The sequence below is a fragment of the Macaca mulatta genome, chromosome 19, assembly GCF_049350105.2.
Source record: "Macaca mulatta isolate MMU2019108-1 chromosome 19, T2T-MMU8v2.0, whole genome shotgun sequence".
Lineage (NCBI taxonomy): Eukaryota > Metazoa > Chordata > Mammalia > Primates > Cercopithecidae > Macaca > Macaca mulatta.
The window spans coordinates 9,937,864-9,961,249 of NC_133424.1; the positions used below are offsets into that span (position 1 = coordinate 9,937,864).

Genomic DNA, 23,386 nt, shown 5'->3' on the forward strand with positions numbered 1-23,386 from the left:
GGTGGATCACTTGAGGCCAGGAGTTTGAGACTAGCCTGGCCAGTATGGTGAAACCCCATCTCTATTAAAAATACAAAAATTATCTGGGTGTGATGGCACATATGCCCGTAATCACAGCTACTACGCCTCAGGAGGCTGAGATGGGAGAATAGTTTGAACCCAGGAGGCAGAGGTTACAGTGAGCTGAGATTGTGCCACTCACTCCAGCCTGGGTGACAGAGTGAGACTGCGCCAAAACAAACAAATGAAAAAAATGAAATAATGTGTTAATAATTTTATATTAAAATATTATATTTCAGAAAAATATTTACCACTTTTTTTTTTGAGACAGAGATTCGCTCTTGTTACTCAGGCTGGAGTGCAATGGCGCAATCTCAGCTCACTGCAACCTCTATCTCTTGGGTTCAAGCGATTCTCTAACCTCAGCCTCCTGAGTAGCTGGGATTACAGACGCCCACAACCATGACCAGCTAATTTCTTTTTTTGTATTTTTAGCAGGGACAGGGTTTCACCATGTTGGCCAGGCTAGTCTCGAACTCCTGATCTCAGGTGATACACCTACCTCGGCCTCCCAAAGTGCTGGGATTACAGGCATGAGCCACTGCACCCGGCCTACCACATTTTGTTGTATGTTTGAAGTAATCGAAATTTATTCCTGCAAACCACACAGATTTTCTTATGTTTAATTTTAATTTTAAAAGATCTGCCGGCCATTGACAGATGAATGGATAAACAGAATGTGTATATATACATACAATATGATGGAATATTTTGTGGCCTTAACAAAGAACATTCTCCTGAGCATGGTGCCTCACGCCTGTAATCCCAACACTTTGGGAGGCTGAGGCGGGAGGATCACTCAAGGCCAGGAATAGGAGACCAGCCTGGCCAACATGGTGAAACCCCATCTCTACTAAAAATACAAAAATTAGCCGGACATGGTGGCGCACACCTGTAATCCCAGCTACTCGGGAGGCTGAGGCAGGAGAATCGCTTGAACCCGGAGGTGGAAGTTGCAGTGAGCTGAGATCGGGCCATTGTACTCCAGCCTGGGCGAAAAGAGTGAGGCTTCATCTCAGAATAATAATATAAAAAATAATAATAAAATAATAATAATAAATAGAAAAATTAAAAATAAATTAGCTAATTGGGAGACTGATATGGGAGGACTGCTTGATCTCAGGTCTTTGGGACTGTAATAAGCTATGATTGTCACTGCACTCCAGCCTGGGTGACAGAGCAAGACTCTCACTAAAAAAAAAAAAAGAGAGAGAAAGAACATTCGGATACATGTACTGCATAGATGAACCTTGGCAATATTTTACTTAAGTGAAATAAGTCAGTCACAAGAAGATGAACACTGCATACTTCCGTCCATGAGGTAGGTACCGCAGTCAGAATTATAGAGACGGGAAGTAGCATGGTGGTTCATTAGGGGCTAGGGAGGGTGAATGGGGGACGAGTGTTATGGAACAGAGTTTCAGTTTGGGAAGATGAGAAGATTCTGAATATGGAGGATGGTGATGGCTGCTTAACATTGTGAATATACTTAATGCCACTGAACAGTACACTTAAAATGGTTAAGATGGTAAATTGTATGTTATGTATATTTTACCATCATTTTAAAAATTGAAAAGAACTTTTTTCTTATTGTTGAGTTCCTTCCAAACCTGCCCTCAATGCAATTTTCCCCATCACTCCACCCAGAACACTGTTTCCAATGTTTTCCATGCCATTAAATGTGATGGATATTCTTCAGCCTTTATTTTGCTTGGCCCTGTAGCATCATTTTACGTGGTTGTTAGAAATAAAGCTTGGAGTCGTAAAGAAAAAGGAGCACTCAAAGGATTTCTCAGCAAGGCAAATTTACTTCTACGCAGAAGGGTGCTTCTTGTAGGGCTGGCTGCTATCAGAGCACCCCAAACAAAGGAGAGTAGAAGCTTTTATTCTTAAGGCAACTCTTGACTTTGTGTCCTTTCCCCATTGGCTGCGGTCAGACGGCACAATCTAAACTAGACTTGATTGGCCACACATTTAAACTGTCTTAGATAAGGTGGACGTGTAAGGGGAGAGAGGGGAGAGGAGGAAGGGGTCATCTACAGAGAACTAGACAGCTAGCCTATTCTTAAACAAGGAAAGAAATGCGAGCTGGGGCTGTGGCATGTCTGGGCATGTAGCAAAATCAGAGAGAAGAAAAGGAGAAGAAAGTGTGTGTGGTGGGGTGGGGGGTGGGGGAGGTACCTGGAATTAGAGAATAAGAAGCTGAACAGGCTGTTTGAAGAGAAACCTTGCTATATCTCACAATGGTTGACTCTCTCTTTCTCAACAGGACTTAACTACATATCCACAGGCTGTTTAACACCCTGTAGCCAATGCGATCACAAGGGAGTCACTGAAATAGTTGCATCTCTATTTTATTCTGTGTTACTTTGAGACCCTTAGGCGCTGGGATTACAGAGAGACAGGTCTTTGTGAACCTCTTTATCTCAAAGCCAAACCAATAGTGATGAAAGCTCTTCCAAGACTAAAGAGGCCCCAAGGGGTGGGAGGTGCAGAGAGACTCACCTGGCTTCAGATCTGCCTTCTTGGAAACAGAATTAGAGCACATGATGGCTTTCTGCCATTTGCTGTTGATCCCAAGGGAGCCGAATGGCTTGGAGAGTAGAACATCACTGTAAGAGTGAGTTTAATGAGGAACGATGAGACATCAGCTCCCTGGGGCTTGAGAAATCATAAATACTTCCCTAGAACCCCTCACCTGGACAGTTTCCTGACGCCACACTCGTGCATCTTAGAGAGGAGAGTCAGGATGACTTCATGACAAGTTCCTTCTGCCCGTCTTTCCCTGCTAGATTGTGTCTTCAGCATTCAACAGTCAGGGGAGGAAGACGTCATACCAACATTTTTTTTTTTCCAAGCAATGGTCAGTTGAGTGACTCACGCTATCCTTGTGAGTACTGTGTGTGAAAAGGATTAAAAAAGTAGTGCAGGAAGGAAGAGATGGAGGTAAAAGGGTTGATAAAGTCTCATGATGATTTTTTTAAATGTCTCTAGAGTTCCCTTACCTGGTTATATATGTCTTCTAAGACATTGCAACTTTTGGGAGGCTGAGGCAGGTGGATCCCTTGAGGCCAGGAGTCCAAGACCAGCCTGGCCAACTTGGTGACGCCCCATCTTATCTAAAAATACAAAAATTAGCTGGGCATGGTGGCGGATGCCTGTAATCCCAGCTACTAGGGAGCCTGAGGCAGGAGAATGGCTTGAACCCAGGAGACAGTGGTTGCCGTGAGCCAAGATCACACCACTGCACTCCAGCCTGGGTGACAGAGTGAGTGAGACGCTGTCTCAAAAAAAGGGAAAAAAAAAAAAAAAAAAAGATTCTATTGCAACTGTTTCTGTCACCTCCACCTCTGATGGCCTTTCGTTCTGGAAACTAGTGAGTTTCTCCATGTCAGTAGGAACTGCCACTTCCTTGAGCACATTCTTTCAGTCCATCTGCTAACACCTCCCTTGTTCTTCTCTAGTATATGAGCCGGGCACGGTGGCTCATGCCTGTAATCCCAGAACTTTGGGAGGCCAAGGCGGGCAGATCACAAGGTCAAGAGATCGGGACCATCCTGGCCAACATGGTGAAAGCCCGTCTCCACTAAAAATACAAAATTAGCCAGGCATGGTGGTGTGTGCCTGTAGTCCCAGCCATTTGGGAGGCTGAGGCAGGGGAATTTCTTGAACCTGGGAAGTGGAGGTTGCAGTGAGCTGAGATTGCACCATTGCACTTCAGCCTGGGCAACAAGAACAAAACTCCATCTCAAAAAAAAAAAAAAAAAAAAAAATCAACAAAGCAAAGCAAAACAAAACAAGTATGTACTAAATGTTCACTCTGCACCAGATGTTACATATATTGTCATTGCAATTGTGAGTGGACTTTTTATTCTCTTATCTTTTCTCATGGCTGTTTGCAGATACATAAGAAAGCTGATGACACTGATTAGTTGTAATTGTGTTTAAATTGAATTTTTTTTTTTTTTGAGACAGGGTCTTGCTGGGCTCAAGCAATCCTCCTGCCTCATCCTCCCAAGTAGCTAATTTTTTTAAAAATCTATTTTTGTAGAGGTAAGGGTCTCGTTTTATTGTCCAGGCTTGTCTCAAACTCCTGGCCTCAAGAATTTCTCCTGCCTCAGCCTCTCAAAGTGCTGGGATTACAGGCAGGAGTCACAGAACCCAGCCAGGCTGTTACATTTTATTAAATGAATTTTAGCTTATTTTAAAACTGTTTTTTTCTGCATTGCTCTATTCATGCTTATACTTTGTTATCTGACTTGTCGATATTAAATTTTTTTGCACTCTTAGGATAAACATTCATTAGTAATGGAGTGTGTTATTTTATCCAAAATATAACTTCATTTCACTCCCCTTTCAGGCTTTTGCATCTGTCGTCAACATGAGATTAATTTGCAGATTTCTTGTTGGTCTTACATGTGATTTTTTTTTTTAACCTTCATTCAGCTTTCCATGATGAGTACAAAGCCTTAGGGAATATCAGGATAAAGTAAAATTTTCTAGAATGTGATCTGGACTTACCACAAAGAAACTTCAGGTTCATCAGGCTTCATGGTGTATTTGTCTAAATATTTAAGTAAAAAATAATGCTGGGCGGGCACAGTGACTCACGCCTGTAATCCCAGCACTTTAGGAGCCTGAGATGGGTGGATCACCTGAGGTCAGGAGTTTGAGACTAGCCTGGCCAACATAGTGAAACCCCATCTCTATTAAAAATACAAAAATTAGCCGGGTGTGGTGGCGAGCACCTGTAGTCACAGCTACTCAGGAGGCTGAGGTGGGAAGATCGCATAAGCCCAGGAGGTAGAGGTTGTAGTGAGCTATGATTGTGCCACTGCACTTCAGCCTGGGCAACAGACCCAGACCCTGTCAAAAAACAAAAAACAAAATAAAAACATTTCACATAACTACAGTGCAATGATCACAATCAGGAAATTGGCATTAATACTATATTATGTATAGTATTATAGCTATATAATATACTATTTGCTATATACTATATTATTACTATAGTAATTAGTATATAGCATTAGTATAATACTATAAAATTTACAGAGCTCATTTATATTTTATTTTTTTGTTTCTTCTCATTTATATTTTAATTATCCCAATAATGTCATCTATAGCAAAAGAAAGACTAAAGTCATTCATTACATTTGATTCACATGTCTTTTTTGCCTCCTTTAATCTGGAACATTTTCTATATATATATTTTAAATTGAGATGGGGTCTTGTTCTGTCACCAAGGCTGGAGTGCAGTGGTGCAATCATAGCTCACTGTAGCCTCAACCTCCTGGGTTCAGGCAATTCTCCTGCCTCAGCCACCCAAGTAGCTGGGACAACAGGCATGTGCCGCTATGCCCAGCTAATTTTTGTATTTTTTGTAGAGAAGTGGTTTCACTATGTTTCCTAGGCTGGCCTCAAACTCCTAAGCTCAAACGGTCCTCCCACCACCTCTCAAAGTGCTGGGATCACAAGTGTAAACCACCATGCCTGGCATTTCTTTGTATTTTGTGGAACTGACATTTTGAAGAGCACAAGTGAGATATTGTGCCCCTCAAGCTCAGTTTGTGTGATGTTCCCTACTCTTTAAAGTTCTGCATCTTTGGCAGGAATCCCACAGAAGTGATGTTTTGCTGTTTCCAGTGAATCCTATCAGAAAGCACATGTTTATCATGTCCCATTAAGAAACTCCTTGACCATCTAATAGGGGTGCTATAAAATCAGTGTTCAGATAGATGGTCGGGATTAGAGAGTCCATTTTCTAGAATTCTATTTCGCTTGGGATGTTATAAAATAGATATTTAATGTGGGTGGTTAGCTATGAGATATTTCCTCACACCTGTCAGAATTATTATTATTATTTTCCTGCAAATTGGCATATTTGTTTATTTCTAAGCTTGTGAAAATGTCCTTAATTTGTTGAGGTAGCAAACAAATTTCAATTTTGATTGCTATGCAAAACCAGAAGATAATCTGCTTCGCAATGAACTTTATACAGTTCAACTGCATACAGGCAACACGCTACATATGAAAAATTACTAACTGAACTGCAGATATTAAACGAAAAGAGTTAACAGTTTATTATAATTTATTTTATTTAACAATCTAGGAAGTTCGCAGCCATCAGCAGTTCTAGTGCAAGTTCAGGTGCAATGGGGAATTCGGGAATCTCGGTGGAGCTGTTAGTGAACCTTGTACTTCTTTTTTTTTTTTTTTTTTTTTTTTTTTTTTTTTTTTTTTTTTTTTTGAGATGGAGTCTTGCTCTGTTGCCCAGGCTGGAGTACAGTGGCGCAATCTCTGCTCACTGCAAGCTCCGCCTCCCGAGTTCACGCCATTCTCCTGCCTCAGCCTCTGAGTAGCCCGGCTAATTTTTTTTTTTTTTTTTTTTTTTTTAGTAGAGATGGGGTTTCACTGTGTGAGCCGGGATGGTCTCAACCTCCTGACCTCGTGATCCCCCCGCCTCGGCCTCCAAAAGTGCTGGGATTACAGGCGTGAGCCACCGCGCCCGGCCACATGCATATACTTTTGATAGCACATGTGAAGGGATCTCTCTAAAATGGACCTCCTCGTTTCATTCGCAGCAAATTGACCTGGGCCACTCAACATGGCTTTTATCGTGCCTGATGTTAATGCATGTTCTTTCTTTACAGTAAATTCATGGCCCTCAGGTGATACCAGTTTGACATACACGGCATCAGGGCCTTCTCAGCCACCGTAGGTTTTCTTCTCTTCATCCATTTTGTTCTTACGAAATTCTACTTTGCTTCCCAAGGAACTTTAGTCGTTTCTCGTCAGCCCCGCAGCTGGGTCCCCTATTCCAGGGCCGCCCCCGCAACCCAGCTGCCTGGTCCCGTGGGTGGCTTCCGGGGCAGTGGGAAGAATTACTTCCGCTGGGTCAGAGCCGCTTTCTGTGACTCACGGGAGATCCATGATTTTTTTTGTTTTTTCTGTTTTTTTTTTTTTTTTTTTTTTTTTTAAAGACAGGGTCTCGTCCTGTCACCTAGTCTCGACTACAGTGGCACAATCTCAGCTCACTGCAGCCTCCAACACTGCGGCTCAAAGCGATCCTCCCGCCTCAGTCTCCTGAATGGCTGGGACAAGAGGCACATGCCACCATGCCCAGCTCCTTTTGTTTATTTTTTTGTAGAGAGCAAGTCTTCCTGTGCTGCCCGGGCTGGTCTTGAACTCCTGGCCTCAAGCAGTCTTTTCACCTCAGCCTCCCAAAGTGCTGGTATTACAGGTGTGAGCCACCATGCCTGATCTTAGAATTATTAACGATTACTACCTATTAGCTAACAATTGGCTCTATTATTAGCTAACTATTAACTAACTATTCACTATTATTAAAAAGACAAGAGTTGGCAAGGGTGCGGAGAAAAGGGAACCCCTGGTGCCCTGTTGGTGGTAATGTAGATTGGAGCAGCCATTATGGGAAATAGTGTAGGGGTTCCTGAAGGAATTAAACATAGAGGCCGGGTGTGGTGGCTCACGCCTGTAATCCCAGCACTTTGGGAGGCCATGGCAGTTGGATCACTTGAGGCTATGAGTTCAAGACCAGCCTGGTCAACAAGGTGAAACCCTGTCTCTACAAAAAGAAAAACAAAACAAAACAAAATAGCCAGGCGTGGTGGCACATACCTGTAATCCCTGCTGCTCGGGAGGCTGAGGCACAAGAATCACTTAAACTTGGGAGGCGGAGGTTGCAGCGAGCCGAGGTCGCACGGCTGCACTCCAGCCTGGGCGACAGATAATCTGTCTCAAAAAATAAAAAGAAAAAAGAAATTAAAATGTTGAGACTCTTTCTCAAAAAATAAAAATAAAAAAGACCTCAAAAATAAGAAGAAATTAAAAATAAAAAATTTAAAATAACAAGAAATTAAATATGATCCAGTAATCCCTCCTGTGGATGTGTATCCAAAGAAAATGAAATTGCCACTCGCAAAGGTATCTGCATGCTCATGTTCATTGCAGCGTTACTTGCAAAAGTCAAGATACGGAAACAGCCTCAGTGTCTACTGATGGACAAATGGATAAAGAATATGTGATACATATGTACATATATATCTGTGTGTGTATATCTATTTCATTGTGTATATATATTCCATTGTGTGTGTGTATATGTATGTGTGTGTATATATGTGTGTGTGTGTGTGTATGTACACATATATATTTTTACACAATGGAATATTATTCCACTGAATAATAAAATAGGAATAGATCTTTCCATTTGCCACAATGTGGATGAATCTGGAGGCCATTATGTTAAGTGAAATAAGTCAGATGCAGAAAGAAAAATATTGCATTTTTTCACTTCTATGTGGAATATTTTTTTAAGTCAAATATAAAGAGAGAATAAAACAGTGCTTACCAGAGGAGGGGTGGGGCTGGGGGAGGAAATGAGAAAGATGTAGGATAATGGATACAAAGTAGCAGATATATAGGATAAACAAGTCTAGAGATCCAGTGTACCCCATGAGAATTATAATCAATAACAGTGTGTTGTTGATTATACTCATGTTTATGCTACATGAGTAGCTTGCAGCTGTTCTTGCTATAAAGAAAATGAGATGATGGATATGTTTATTTCTTTCACTACAGTAACCATTTTACTATCTATATGTATCTCATAACATGTATTATATTGTGTATGTTGAGTATACAGAATATAATTAATTTTTAAATAATTAAATATGTGGCTGGTTGGGATGAGAGACTTCATTTTTTAGAATTCCACTTATGTATGAAAGATCAGACAAAATGAGTCCATAAATCACAATAGTATGGACAACATTTCTATTATATGAAGGATGCCTGTTGGATGCTAACTGATGTTTCTGTTACCGCTTCCTTTTAAATAAATAAATATATATGTATATATTTAAATAAATATATATTTTAAAATAAATACATATATACATAGTTTTATTTTTATTTTATTTATTTATTTTTTTTTTTTGAGACAGGTCTCCCTCTATCGCCCAGGCTGGAGTGCAGTGGTGCAAACGTAGTTCTGTGCAGCTGCAAATTCCTGGGCTCAAGTGATCCTCCCATCTCAGCCTTCCGAGTAGCTGGGACTACAGGTGTCCACCACCATGCCTGACTAATTACCTCTTCTTTTGTAGATACATCAGCTACATGGAAGCAGAAAACCAAACAGGATTTTTAGAGTTTATCCTTCTCGGACTCTCTGAGGATCCAGAACTGCAGCCGTTCATATTTGGGCTGTTCCTGTCCATGTACCTGATCACGGTGTTGGGAAACCTGCTCATCATCCTGGCCATCAGCTCTGACTCCCACCTCCACACCCCCATGTACTTCTTCCTCTCCAACCTGTCCTGGGTTGACATCTGTTTCAGCACCTGCATCGTCCCCAAGATGCTGGTGAACATCCAGACCAAGAACAAAACCATCTCTTACATGGACTGCCTCACCCAGGTCTATTTCTCCATGTTTTTTCCTATTCTGGACACGCTACTCCTGACTGTGATGGCCTATGACCGGTTTGTGGCCGTCTGCCACCCCCTGCACTATGTAACCATCATGAACCCCCGCCTCTGCGGCCTCCTGGTTTTTGTCACGTGGCTCATTGGTGTCATGACATCCCTCCTCCATATTTCTCTGATGACGCATCTAACCTTCTGTAAAGATTTTGAAATTCCACATTTTTTCTGCGAACTGACACACATCCTCCAGCTGGCCTGCTCTGATACCTTCCTGAACAGCACGTTGATATATGTTATGACGGGTGTGCTGGGCGTTTTTCCCCTCCTTGGGATCATTTTCTCTTATTCACGAATCGCTTCATCCATAAGGAAGATGTCCTCATCTGGGGGAAAAGAGAAAGCACTTTCTACCTGTGGCTCTCACCTCTCCGTCGTCTCTTTATTTTATGGGACAGGCATTGGGGTCCACTTCACTTCTGCAGTGACTCACTCTTCCCAGAACATCTCCGTGGCCTCGGTGATGTACACGGTGGTCACTCCCATGTTGAACCCCTTCATCTACAGCCTGAGGAACAAGGATGTGAAGGGGGCCCTGGGGAGACTCCTCAGCAGGGCAACTCCTTGTCTGTGATGGATCCCTCGGCCCCAGGACTAACTAGTTTTGTGAGCACCAATGACAAAAAGGTTTTATTTTGAAATTCTCACTCTTTAAAATTAAAAAATAATTTTTTCTATACTTTGAGGATACAAATGCAGATTTCTTCACATGCATTTGCATAAGGGTGAAGTCTGAGCTTTTGGCGTACTGATTACCCAAATAGTGAACACAAGGCAATTTTTTTTTCTTTTTTTTTTTTTGAGATGGAGTCTCGCTCTGTCGCCCAGTCTGGAGTGCAGCGGAGTGATCTCGGCTCACTGCAACCTCTGCCTCACGGGTTCAAGTGATTCTCCTGCCTCAGCCTCCCGAGTAACTGGGATTACAGGCGCCCGCCACCACATGCCTTTTAGTAGAAATGGGGTTTCACCATATTAGCCAGGCTGGTTTTGAACTCCTGACCTTGTGATCCACCCGCCTTGGCCTCCCAAAGTGCTGAGATTACAGGTGTGAGCCACCATGCCTGGCCAAGGCAATTTTTAAACTCTCACTCCCCTCTCACCTTTTGCAGTCTCCAGTGTCCATTATTCCGTTATAATGCCCATGCGTATACATTGTTTAGCTCCCAATTATAAGTGAGATCATGCAGCATTTGACTTTCTCTTTCTTTACTACCTTATTTAAAAGAATGGCTTCCAGTCCCATTGATGTTGCTGTGAAAGACATGATTTCATTCTTTTTCATGACTGAGTAGTATTCCATTGTATATATATAGATATCTACATAGATATCGATATAGATATATACCATGTTTTCTTTTTTTAAAAAATTTATTTTTATGTCAATAGTTTTTGGGGTACATGTGGTTTTTTGTTATACGGATAAGTTCTTTAGTGGTGACTTCTGAATTTTTAGTGTACCCATCACCCAAGCAGTGTACACTGGACCCAATATGTAGTCTCTTATTCCTCATACCCCCTCCCAACTTTTACCCCTTCACGTCCCCAAAGTTAATTATATTGTTCATATGCCTTTGTGTCCTCACAGCTTAGCTCCCACTTATAACTGAGAACATATGATATGTTCATATAGATCTTATGTATGTTGGTTGATCATACAGAGAAACCCAGGTTTTTCATTCCTAAGTTACTTCACCTAGAGTAATGGCCTCCAGTTCCATCCAAGTTGCTACAAAAGACATTATTTGGTTCCTTTTTATGGCTGAGTAGCATTCCATGGTGTATATATACCACATTTCTTTATCATTGGTTGATGGGCACTTAGGTTGGTTCCATACCTTTGTAATTGCAAATTGTGTTGCTATAAACATGCATGTGTATGTGTCTTTTTCACATAATGACTTTGTTTCCTGTGGGTAGATACCCAGTAGTGGAACTGCTGGACTGAAAGGTAGTTCTACTTTCAGTTCTTTTTTTTTTTTTTTTTGAGACAGAGTCTTGTTCTGTTGCCCAGGCTGGAGTGCAGTGGCACAATCTCATCTCACTGCAACCTCTGCTTCCTGTGTTCAAGCGATTCTCTGGCCTCAGCCTCTGAGTAGCTGGGATTACAGGTGCCCATCACCATGCCCGGCTAATTTTTTATTTTTAGTAGAGACGGGGGTTTCACCATGTTGGCCAGGCTGGTCTTGAACTCCTGACCTCAGGTGATCCACCCACCTCGGCCTCTCAAAGTGCTGGGATTACAGGCGTGACCCACTGTGCCCAGACTTCTAGTTCTTTAAGGTACCACTTTGTAAAAAATCCAATCCTCCATTGATGGACACATAGGTTGATTCCATATCTTTGCTAATGTGAATAGTACTGTGATAAACATGGGGGTGTAGGTTAACAATTAATCTCCAAGTAATTTCCTTGATGGCGCTTCTGTCCTATGTACTGTTCAAAAATTGTGTCCTTGGTCAACATTCTTAATTCTCCATTAGTAAGTTCTGAACTTGGATTTGAAGCATTTGCTATAGCTTTGTATCTCAAGTGGTGGCACAGAGTTCTTTTTTTTTTTTTTTTTTTTTTTTTTTTTGAGACGGAGTCTCGCTCTGTCGCCCAGGCTGGAGTGCAGTGACGCGATCTTGGCTCAGTGCAAGCTCTGCCTCCCAGGTTCACGCCATTCTCCTGCCTCAGCCTCCCAAGTAGCTGGGACTACAGGCGCCCGCCACCACACCCTGCTAACTTTTTTTTTGTATTTTTAGTACAGAGGGGGTTTCACCATGTTAGCCAGGATGGTCTCGGTCTCCTGACCTCGTGATCCGCCCACCTCGGCCTCCCAAAGTGCTGGGATTACAGGCGTAAACCACCGCACCTGGCCCAGAGTTCTTAAGCTATTGATTGTTCACTAACTTTATTTCTATGTGTTTGCATGTGGGTTTTTGTTGTTTGTGTGTTGGATCATGAACAGATCAACAGTGTTTATTTGTTTTCCTACTGGATGAAGTGTGATTAAAATACACATTTAAATATAGCTGGTTTTATATCTCTGGTGTCTCTTCTTCTTCTAAGAATATCAGTCCTATTAGATCAAGACCTGACCCTTATGATTTCGTTAAACTTTAATTACCTCCCTAAGGACCCTGTATCCAAAGACAGTCATCACATTGGGGGTGAGGACTTCACTATATTAACTTTGGGGGGTGCAATTTAGACCACAAGAGATGTTTATGCAGATCTGAGAAAGTTTCTGCCAACTCTACGGGGAGCTCTAAAGCTAGGGCTGCTCTTTGGAGAATCCTCATATTGTGTAGAAATAACCAGGCCCTATTACCCCAGGAAGAGTGGGGCCTTGAGGGTGATAGGGACAGAGGGTGGAGAAATTCTAGGCAGAAAAGGGCAGTTCCCAGGCAAAACCCCATCTTCAAGCCAAAAACTCTGAAACTTCAGCCCAAAGTGAGAACTTATATCCCTATTTTCCTGCTTGAATATTACCATTTCCTAAACCACCCATGGCCCTGCCCCACCCCATCCTATGCCTATAAAAACCCCAGACTCAGCCAGTAGATGAAACTATGGCTGGACATCAGAGAGAAGCAGCTTTGACCTCAGAAGGACAGCTTGATGGTGTAACTTCAGAGAAGAATTCGGCAGGAGATGGCTGGACTTCATTATCTACCTGCCCCATCCGCTTTTCAGCTTCCCTTACCTGAGAACCACTTTAATCAGCCATAAAATCCCTCCCGCATTTAACATCCTTCAATTCGTTCATGCAAGCTCATTTTTCCTAGATGCTGGAAAAGTTCTCAGGAGCCACGAGTGCGAATACAAAAGCCTGTCAGACTGGCCTTTTGCTCTCCTCGCTGGTGGAGAGCAGCCACTTCATGCAAAAAGGCATGATTAAGAACTGCAGCCCATCCTCACTGGGCTGTTCCTGTCCATGTACCTGGTCATGATGCTGAGGAACCTTCTCATCATCCTGGCCGTCAGCTCTGACTCCCACCTCCACACCCCCACATACTTTTTCCTCTCCAACCTGTCCTTGGCTGACATTGGTTTCACCTCCACCACCATTCCCAAGACAATTGTGGACATCCAGGCTCACAGCAGTTCTCTCCTATGCAGGCTGCCTGAAACAGATGTCTTTCTTTATAATTTTTGGGTGTATGGATGACATGCTGCTGACCATGATTGTCTATGACTGGTTTGTGGCCATCTGTCACCCCCGCACTACCCAGTCATCGTGAACCCACGCCTCTGTGGCTTCTTAATATTGGTGTCTTTTTTTCTTAGCCTGTTGGACTCCCAGATGCACAATTTGATTGCCTTACAAATTACCTGCTTTGAGAATGTGGAAATTTCCAATTTCTTCTGTGACCCCTCTGAACTCCTCACCCTGGCCTGTTCTGACCCCTTCATCAATAACATCATTATGTATATTTTTGTTGTAATATTTGGATTTTTTTCCTATCTCAGGTATTGTTTTCTCTTACTATAAAATTGTCTCCTCTACTTTGAGAGTCCCATCTTTAGGTGGGAAGTATAAAGCCTTCTCCACCTGTGGCTCTCACCTGGCAGTTGTTTGCTTATTTTATGGAACATTCCTTGGCGTGTACCTCAGTTCAGGTGTGTTCTCTTCCCGCAGAAAGGCTGCGGTGGCTTCAGTGACGTACACTGTGGTCACCCCCATGCTGAACCCATTCGTCTACAGCCTGAGAAACAGGGACATTCAAAGTGCCCTGTGGAGGCCGGGCATGGCGGCTCACGCCTGTAATCCCAGCACTTTGGGAGGCCAAGGCAGGCAGACCACAAGGTTAGGAGATCGAGACCATCCGGGCTAACAAGGTGAAACCCCGTGTCTACTAAAAATATGAAAAGAGTATCCGGGCATGGTGGTGGGAGCCTATAGTCGCAGCTACTTGGGAGGCTGAGGCAGAAGAATGGCTTGAATCTGGGAGGTGGAGCTTGCAGTGAGCAGAGATTGCGCAACTGCACTCCAGCCTGGGCAACAGAGCAAGACTCCATCTCAAAAAAAAAAAAAAGGCTGGGCACGGAGCCTCACGCCTATAATCCCAGCACTTTGGGAGGCTGAGACAGGTGGATCACGAGGTCAGGAGGTCCAGACCATCCTGGCTAACACGGTGAAACCCCATCTCTACTAAAAAATACAAAAAACTAGCTGGGCAAGGTGGCGGGCTCCTGTAGTCCCAGCTACTCAGGAGGCTGAGGCAGGAGAATGGCGTGAACCCGGGAGGCGGAGCTTGCAGTGAGCAGAGATCCGGCCACTGCACTCCAGCCTGGGCGACAGAGTGAGACTCCGTCTCAAAAAAAAAAAAAAAAAAGAAGATATACGAATTTCCAATAAGCGTACAAAATGATGTGCAAATCAAAACCACAATAAGATAGCACATATGAGGATAAATATTACAAACAAACTAATAGAAAAGGAGATGCACTGGAAAATGGAGAGAAGTCAGAAGGCTTGTACATGGCTGGTGGAAAGGTAAAATGTTACAGAAATATGAAAAAAAAGCATGGTGGTTCCACACAAAATTAAAAATGGAATTCCAGATGCACCTGCGGTTACACCCTGTATATGACAAAAAGAATCAAAGAAGAGATTTGAATAGATATTAGTATGCTGTATATGTTGCAATGTTATAAATAATAGGCAAAAATGTGGAAGCAACTCAAATGTCCATGGACAGATGAATGGATAAAACACAATGTGGTCCAGCTATAAAATGAACTCTTTTTTTTTTTTTTTTTAAAGGAGTCTCGCTCTGTGGCTCAGGCTGGAGTGCAGTGGCATGATCTCGGCTCACTCTGTCTCCCGGGTTCACGCCATTGTCCTGCCTCAGTCTCCTGAGTAGCTGGGACTATAGGCATCCGCCACTACACCCGGCTAATTTTGTGTATTTTTAGTAGAGATGGGTTTTCACTGTGTTAGCCAGGATGGTCTTGATCTCCTGACCTCGTGATCCGCCTGCCTCAGCCTCCCAAAGTGCTGGGATTACAGGCGTGAGCCACTGCGCCTGGCCAAAATGAACTTTTATTAAGCCTTAAAAAGGAAGACAATTCTAACATGTGCTACAACATGGATGAACCTAGAAACATTATGCTCAGTGAAACAAACCAGTCACAAAAGACAAACACAGTATGATTCCATTTGTTACAAGTATCTTGCATACTTAAATTCATAGAGACAGAAAGTAGAATGGTGGTTGCTAGGGGTTGGCGAAATGAAGAAATGGGTGGTTTGTCCGTGGGCACTGAGCATCTCTTCTGAAAGGCAAAAAAGTTCAGGAGAGGGATGATGGTGGAGGTTGAACAACAATATGAATGTGCATAAGGCCAATGAACTACATTTAAAAGTGGTTACAATGAAAAGATTTTCGTATTTCCCGTTTTATAGAAAACCACTTATATTTATAACTTTCGTATTTAAGTGCAGTATATTTTACCACAATAAAAATACAGAAATTAAAAAAGATGGATCCTTGGAAGAAAAAGAAATGAAATGAACTATACACACGGATTTCTCCTGAGTAGAGGAAGAGCCCAAATGCTTCTGTGGACATTCATTTTCTCTTCTTCATCCATGACTGTGAGGAAGACCTTAGAGACTGGGGAACTTGGGCCAATTTGGCTAATGAGGAGCTCTGTGCCTTGAGCCCCCACGGCCATAGCATAGTAAATACTCAGCCTGTGCCTCCAGCCCTGCAGTGTGAGCTTCCAGTCCAGTGGGCTCCACACCTGTGGTCTGCATCAGGAGGCTCATGTCTGACCCTGTCTTCCTGCCAGTCCTGAGGACGGAGCCTGAGCCTCCATCGTGCAGCACGCAGGGAGGACAGCGGACCTGCTCTCCGTGGTCATGGCCCAGCAGAGGCAAAGCGTGGCTCAGTGAGTGCTGAGGGACAATCGGGAGCCTCGTTTCCTCATCCTCAGGATAAACGGGACAGTGGGGTGGCAGATGGGAGGACACCAATGTGCAAAATATCAGCTCAGATGACTGTGGAGTTTATGTTCTGGGTTGTGATTGGTGTCAGAAATGTCATTCGAAGTTTTGCTTTCTCTCTAAACTGATTCTACTAGCTATAAACATCTCACTGAAGACAGGAGAAAATGGGTCCCCGGAAACTGTTCCCTAAGCACTCTGGAAGGATTATGAAGGTGATGATGAGGATGAGGAGGAAGATGGCAGTCACCATGACATCATGAACTCTTACACAGGGCTTCCTAAATGCCGAGTTTTGAGCTCTGTGTTCTATGTAGCTTATTTCATTTCATCTGCATGGTCTTCTCTATGTTATAAGTGCACACGTTATTATTATTTTACAAAAGAGGAAAAGAGCAATGCATTTTTATATAACTTGTACCGTATCATGAAGTAGAGAGGAGTGAAGCCAAGATTGAACCAGGAGGTCTAAAGTCCAGGCACATGGAATTTGGGCATTCCTCTCTGGTGCACCCAAACTGTCCTCTCAAATCCCTGTCATTTCTTGCACCTGCCTTCTGCTAATTGTACTCTCCACTTCGGGAGTTTCTAGTAGACCTCGGTCAGACCAGTGAATGCCATGTTCACTGCAGCCGAAGGACTGCACCACGGAACTCCAGGCTGGGTGACAGAGCAAAAGCCCATCTCTTAAAAAAAAAAAGAAAGAAAGAAAGAAAAGAAAAAGGAAGTGCAGCTGAGATCACATGAAAGATCACAGAAATAGTCAGAACACAAAAACTCAGGGTGCATCCCTCCCTTGCCCCTGTTCCTGGCTTTCCTTTCAGCTCTCCACTTCCTTAGAGGAGACATCAAATCAGGGTCTTAGACTCCACTCCTATTCAGGGAGCTGGAAAGAGTTTCAAAATGCACCTGAGGTATACCTGTGGTTAAGACCTCTGACCTCTGCTTAAAACTTCCCGATAGCTGGAAGACAATGTGGAATTTTAATGCCTGGGACTCAGAGACCAACCGTTTAATTCTAAATTCTGCCTGTTCTACCGATCTGTGTGACGAGGGGTGAGTCGTTCGTGTCTCTGAGACTCAGCACTGTCATCTGAGCTGCTTTCTGGTTGATCCAATGTCAGTGAGCAATAATTAAACAGATCATGGGTGCTCCTGCATGATCTCTATGTGATGGATGCATAAAGGCAAAGAGGCTTTTAGATATTGTCATTAGCATTGTAAGGTTAATCTCTACACCACTCCATTAAAATATTCTGTGACCTGAGTTAAGTTTCCCTATGTCCTGACAGGACAATATTTGCCCTCATATAAGTAAATACTGAGTGCTGTGAGAGGAAGGACTGTCAGCCCCTTTCATTTCTGATTCGCCAGAGCCTATATCTCGCTTGGCACAGTGGCGGCATCTAAAGTAAAAATTGCAGAAAAATATTGAATAGAGCCTTCCTTGATTCACAAAAATTGACCATAATCAGTGTGGCTTCAACACACATGATGTTTTCCTGCCTGTTCTTTCATCTCTTTCAGGAACGTGCCATAGAACTCGAGACAAGGCAAAATAGCCCTTGTTTGATCCTTATAATTCCATTTAATAACATCTACAACATTCAATTTTTTAAAGGCCATGTCAGAGATTTTTTTAGGTACGACAAAAGGATAAAGGCAGAAAGAGAAGAAGACAGATGAACATTTTTGCCTGGGCTTAGACACATTTTAGTTTCACATTCTTTCAGGCTCAGAGAAGATAATGCAAAAGGCTTATTAACATTCCATTATTGTTTAATCACTGACAAGTGCATGGCAGTGTTACCATCTGTGCAGCTGCTGTAGGCCTCTGATTAGGCGCATTTAGCTAAACCTTTCTTACCAAAACGCAATGTCCGCATAAGCCAAAGACAGGAGTTTTATATTAAATGGATTTTAAAAGAAAGCCTAGGCCGGGTGCGGTGGTTCACGCCTGTAATCCCAGCACTTTGGGAGGCTGAGGCGGGTGGATCACCTGAGGTCAGGAGTTTGTGACCAGCCTGACCAACATGGAGAAACCCCGTCTCTGCTAAAAATACATAACAATTAGCTGGGCGTGGCGGCACATGCCTGTAATCCCAGCTACTCCGGAGGCTGAGGCAGGAGAATCGCTGGAACCTAGGAGGCGGAGGTTGCAGTGAGCTGAGATCGTGCCGTTGCACTCCAGCCTGGGCAACAAGAGCAAAACTCCATCTCAATAATAAATAAATAAATGCAAGCCTATCTATTTGACAATATTGATTCTTCCTATCCATGCGCATGGAATGTTTTTCCATTTGTTTATGTCCTCTCTTATTTCCTTGAGCAGTGGTTTGAAGTTCTCCATGAAGAGGTCCTTCACGTCCCTTGTCAGCTGTATTCCTAGGTATTTTATTCTCTTAGTGGCAATTGTGAACGGGAGTTCACCCATGATTTGGCTCTCTGATTGTCTCTTACTGGTGTATAGGAACGCGTGCGATTTTTGCACATTGATTTTGGATCCTGAGACTTTGCTGAAGTTGCTTATCAGTTTAAGGGGATTTTGGGCTAAGACGATGGGGTTTTCTAAACATACAATCACACCATCTGCAAACAGAGACAATTTGACTTTCTCTTTTCCTATTTGAATACCCTTTATTTCTTTCTCTTGCCTAATTGCCCTGGCCAGAATTTCCAATACCATGTTGAATAAGAGTGGTGAGAGAGGGCATCCTTGTGCCAGTTTTCAAAGGAAATGCTTCCAGTTTTTGCCCATTCAGTATGATATTGGCTGTGGGTTGATTGAACACTTACTTCCTTGAAGAAAGAATGTCAAAAAATTGTTCGAATAATAAAAACTCTGAAAGAAAACAGACACAGAAAATATTTTACAATTATGAACTATCAAGTTTGATTTAGTTTCTAGATAATGTGGCCCTAACTCTTATAGACTGTTTATAAATTTTCTAAATTGGTAGAATGTGTAGCACTGTATTGGAATAAAATAAAATATATTTCATGGTTCCTTAACTTCCTTTAATTAGCTTAAGATTCTTTTCTCCAAGGGAGGAGAATATTTTTTATTTAGATGTTTTTAAAGGATAGTCTATATTTTACTGTATTCATGAATTTTAAAAAATATACTACGTTCTTATATTTATTCTTCTAATGTTCTTCACCCATTGTCTCAAAAGTACGCACATACACAAAGTATTGAATAGCACAAAAATCAACCAGGAAAGAGTTCTTAGAAAATTGGGTTTGTCAGGGCTGAGGGTGTGTGATCTTCAAATGTGAAAACTGTACTTGTGAATTGTTTATATCTAAAGTATAGACACAGTGCCGCGTGCTGGTTTACTTGTTTCACATTTTCCACCTCCCTTTTCTTACTAAAAGGTTTCCAAGCTACACAGAACCACAAAATCTAACAGGTGTCTCAGAATTCCTCCTCCTGGAACTATGATCCTGAACTGCAGCCTGTCCTCGCTGGGCTGTTCCTGTCCATGTACCTGGTCACGGTGCTGGGGAACCTGCTCATCATCCTGGCCGTCGGCTCTGACTCCCACCTCCACACCCCCATGTACTTCTTCCTCTCCAACCTGTCCTTGGCTGACATCGGTTTCACCTCCACCACCGTCCCCAAGACAATTGTGGACATGCAAACTCACAGCAGAGTCATCGCCTATGTGGGCTGCCTGACACAGATGTCGCTTTTTACCCTTTTTGGATGCATGGAAGACATGCTTCTGGCTGTGATGGCTTATGACCGGTTCGTAGCCATCTGTCACCCCCTGCACTACCCAGTTATCATGAACCCACGCCTCTGTGGCTTCTTAGTTTTGGTGTCTTTTCTTCTTAGCCTGGTGGAATCCCAGCTGCACAATTTCACTGTGTTACAATTCACCTGCTTCAAGGATGTGGACATCTCTTCTTTCTTCTGTGACCCTTCTCAACTCCTCAGCCTTGCCTGTTCTGACACCTTCCTCAATAACATAGTCATGTATTTCGGTGCTTCCATATTTGGGTTTCTTCCTATTTCTGGGGTCCTCTACTTCTATTATAAAATTATTTCCTCCATTTTGAGAGTTGCATCATTAGGTGGGAGATACAAAGTCTTCTCCACCTGTGGCTCTCACCTGACAGTTGTTTGCTTATTTTATGGAACAGGCCTTGGCATGTACCTCAGTTCAGCTGTGTCACCTTCTCCCAGGAAGGGTGCGGTGGCCTCAGTGATGTACACTGTAGTCACCCCCATGCTGAACCCCTTCATCTACAGCCTGAGAAACGGGGACATTAAAAAGGCCCTGTGGAAACTGCAAAACAGGACAGTCTAGTCTCAATATCCATCCTATTGTTTTTCTTGTGTGAGTTAGAAAAGGCAGCAACATTAATTATCTGAACCTGCAAATCATGGCCCCTGCCCACATTTCCTATGTGAATAGTGCTTTCTTTGTTATATCTTTACTTGGAATAAGTGAATATTCTGGTATCCTTTGTTCATCACAAACATCATGACTGAATCCAATACACCTGGACAGCCTCCTTTAGTTTCTGAGGAATGACGCTGGTATCCAGCTAAAATCACAACTCTTTTTTTACACAGAGGAAGTCCTCACTTCACATCGTGGAGAGGTTCTTGGAAACTGTGACATGAAGGATACAATGTGCAGCAGGTCCTTGATTAATGTCGTTTCGTTCAATATTATTTAGTTATAATATTGGTGAAGAAAAAGATTGGTTTGTTATGCATAATTTTTCTTAAAATCAGAGTTTCCAAGAACCTGTCAAGTGGTTAAGGGAAGACTTACTATATTTCAAATTTCCATCTCCTTCCACAATTCATCTGTAATTTACAAATAGCATCTATGGAATCTCTTTAGGCAGGTTGTGTGTGAGGATCCCTACCAGTGGTTCTCAAACTTGACTTTCATTGAAATGACCTGGGGAGCTTACAAAGGCTGACTGGGTCACATTACCAGAAATTCTGATTTCCTTGGACTTCTCTGGGTATGAGAATTTTTTAAAGCACCAAAGATGATTCGGTTGGTGGAGGGTCTAATGGGATCACACTCTAATTGGTAGTTAATATAAGAGCTTCTGGTAGCACCAGGTCAAGTGGTATTCCTCGAATATTTTCTTTGAATGCATTGTTCTTCAACACTATACAAATTATCTCCTTTTTTTCTACTTAGAATTTTTACTACTTAGAATTTTCATGTTACGTTTGCTGAAAGTGTAGATTTATACCCTTACAGATTTTAATGATATTTGACTCTTGTGCATACATACAAACATGGTAACGGTATCCCTGAAACTTCACATTCAGAGACTAATTCTTTTTCATTTGAAATTTACTTTTAAATTTTTAAAATAATGATAATGTGGTACATAGAAAGTGGAATATTATTGTGCCATTATAAACAATGAAATCCTATCATTTGCAGAAACATGGGAGGGACTGGAGGACATTATGTTAAGTGGAAGAAACCAGGCACAGAAAGACAAATATTGCTTGTTCTCACTCATATGTAGGAACCAAAATGTAAATCCCATGTAGGCAGAGGGGTGAATGGTGATTGCCAAGGCTGGGAAGTCAAGGGGGAGTGGAGTGAAGAGAAGTTGTTTAAGGAGTACAAAATACAGGTAGATAGGAGAAATAAGTTCTAGTCCTTGATAATTCAGTAGGAAAATTATAGTTAACAATAATTTATTGCATATTTCAAAATAGCTGAGAGAAAAGATTTGCATTGTTTTATGCTGTTGTTTAAGCTATTGTCTTTCTGTTCTAATCTCACCATTTTCTTTTTTTGAAATTATACTTTAAGTTCTGGGATACATGTACAGAACATGCAGGTTTGTTACATAAGTATACACGTGCCATGGTGGTGTGCTGCACCCATCAATCCATCATCTACATTAGGTATTTCTCCTAATGCTATCCCTCCCCTAGCCCCCTACCCCACAATAGGCTTGGTGTGCGATGTTTGCCTCCCTGTATCTATGTGTTCTCATTGTTCAGTGAGTGAACTTATCCCACTTATGAGTGAGAACATGTGTTTGGTTTTCTGTTCCTGTGTTAGTTTGCTGACGATGGTTTCCAGCTTCATCCATATCCCTGCAAAGGACATGAACTCATCCTTTTTTATGGTTGCATAGTATTCCATGGTGTATATATGCCACATTTTCTTTATCCAGTCTATCATTGATGGGCATTTGGGTTAGTTCCAAGTCTTTGTTATTGTGAACAGTACCACAATAAACACACGTGTGCATGTGTTTTTATTGTAGAACGATTTATAATCCTTTGGGTATATACCCAGTAATGGGATTGCTGGGTCAAATGGTATTTCTAGTTCTAAATCCTTGAAGAATCGCCACACTGTCTTCCACAATGGTTAAACTAATTTACACTTTCACCAACAGTGTAAAAGCATTCCTATTTCTCCACATCCTCTCCAGCATCTGTTGTTTCCTGACTTTTTAATGATCACCACTGTAACTGGTGTGAGATGGTATGTCATTGTGGTTTTGATTTGCATTTCTCTAATGACCAGTGATGATGAGCTTTTTTTCATATGTTTGCTGACTGCATTAACATACATGTCTGTTCATATCCTTCCTCCACTTTTTGATGGTTTTTTTTTCTTGTAAATTTGTTTAAGTTCTTTGTAGATTCTGGATATTAACCCTTTGTCAGATGGATAAATTGCAAAAATTTTCTCCCATTCTGTAGGTTGCCTGTTCACTCTGATGATAGTTTCTTTTGCTGTGCAGAAGCTCTTTAGTTTAATTAGATTCCATTTGTCAATCTTGGCTTTTGTTGCCATTGCTTTTGGTGTTTTAGTCATGAAGTCTTTGCCCATGCCTATGTTCTGAATAGTATTGCCTAGGTGTTCTTGCAGAG

The 23,386-nt window shown here is 42.2% G+C and overlaps 2 protein-coding genes and 2 pseudogenes across 2 annotated transcripts; 3 read left to right on the forward strand and 1 right to left on the reverse strand.

Annotated features, from left to right (window-relative positions):
* Window positions 1-6,160: 6,160 nt before the first annotated feature.
* LOC144336639 (elongin-C-like) lies at window positions 6,161-6,801 on the reverse strand (annotated as a pseudogene).
* Window positions 6,802-9,089: 2,288 nt separating this feature from the next.
* On the forward strand, window positions 9,090-12,523 carry LOC709025 (olfactory receptor 7D2). The gene has a single exon (XM_015122764.3). The coding sequence runs from the start codon at window positions 9,199-9,201 to the stop codon at window positions 10,135-10,137; it is 939 nt and encodes a 312-aa protein (XP_014978250.3). The 5' UTR covers window positions 9,090-9,198; the 3' UTR covers window positions 10,138-12,523.
* Window positions 12,524-13,452: 929 nt separating this feature from the next.
* On the forward strand, window positions 13,453-17,365 carry LOC100424366 (olfactory receptor 7E24-like; annotated as a pseudogene).
* A 2,469-nt stretch (window positions 17,366-19,834) lies between these two features.
* On the forward strand, window positions 19,835-20,816 carry LOC713257 (olfactory receptor 7E24-like). The gene has a single exon (XM_015122765.3). It carries the CDS (start codon window positions 19,986-19,988, stop codon window positions 20,814-20,816), a length of 831 nt encoding a protein of 276 aa, XP_014978251.3. The 5' UTR covers window positions 19,835-19,985.
* Window positions 20,817-23,386: the final 2,570 nt, after the last annotated feature.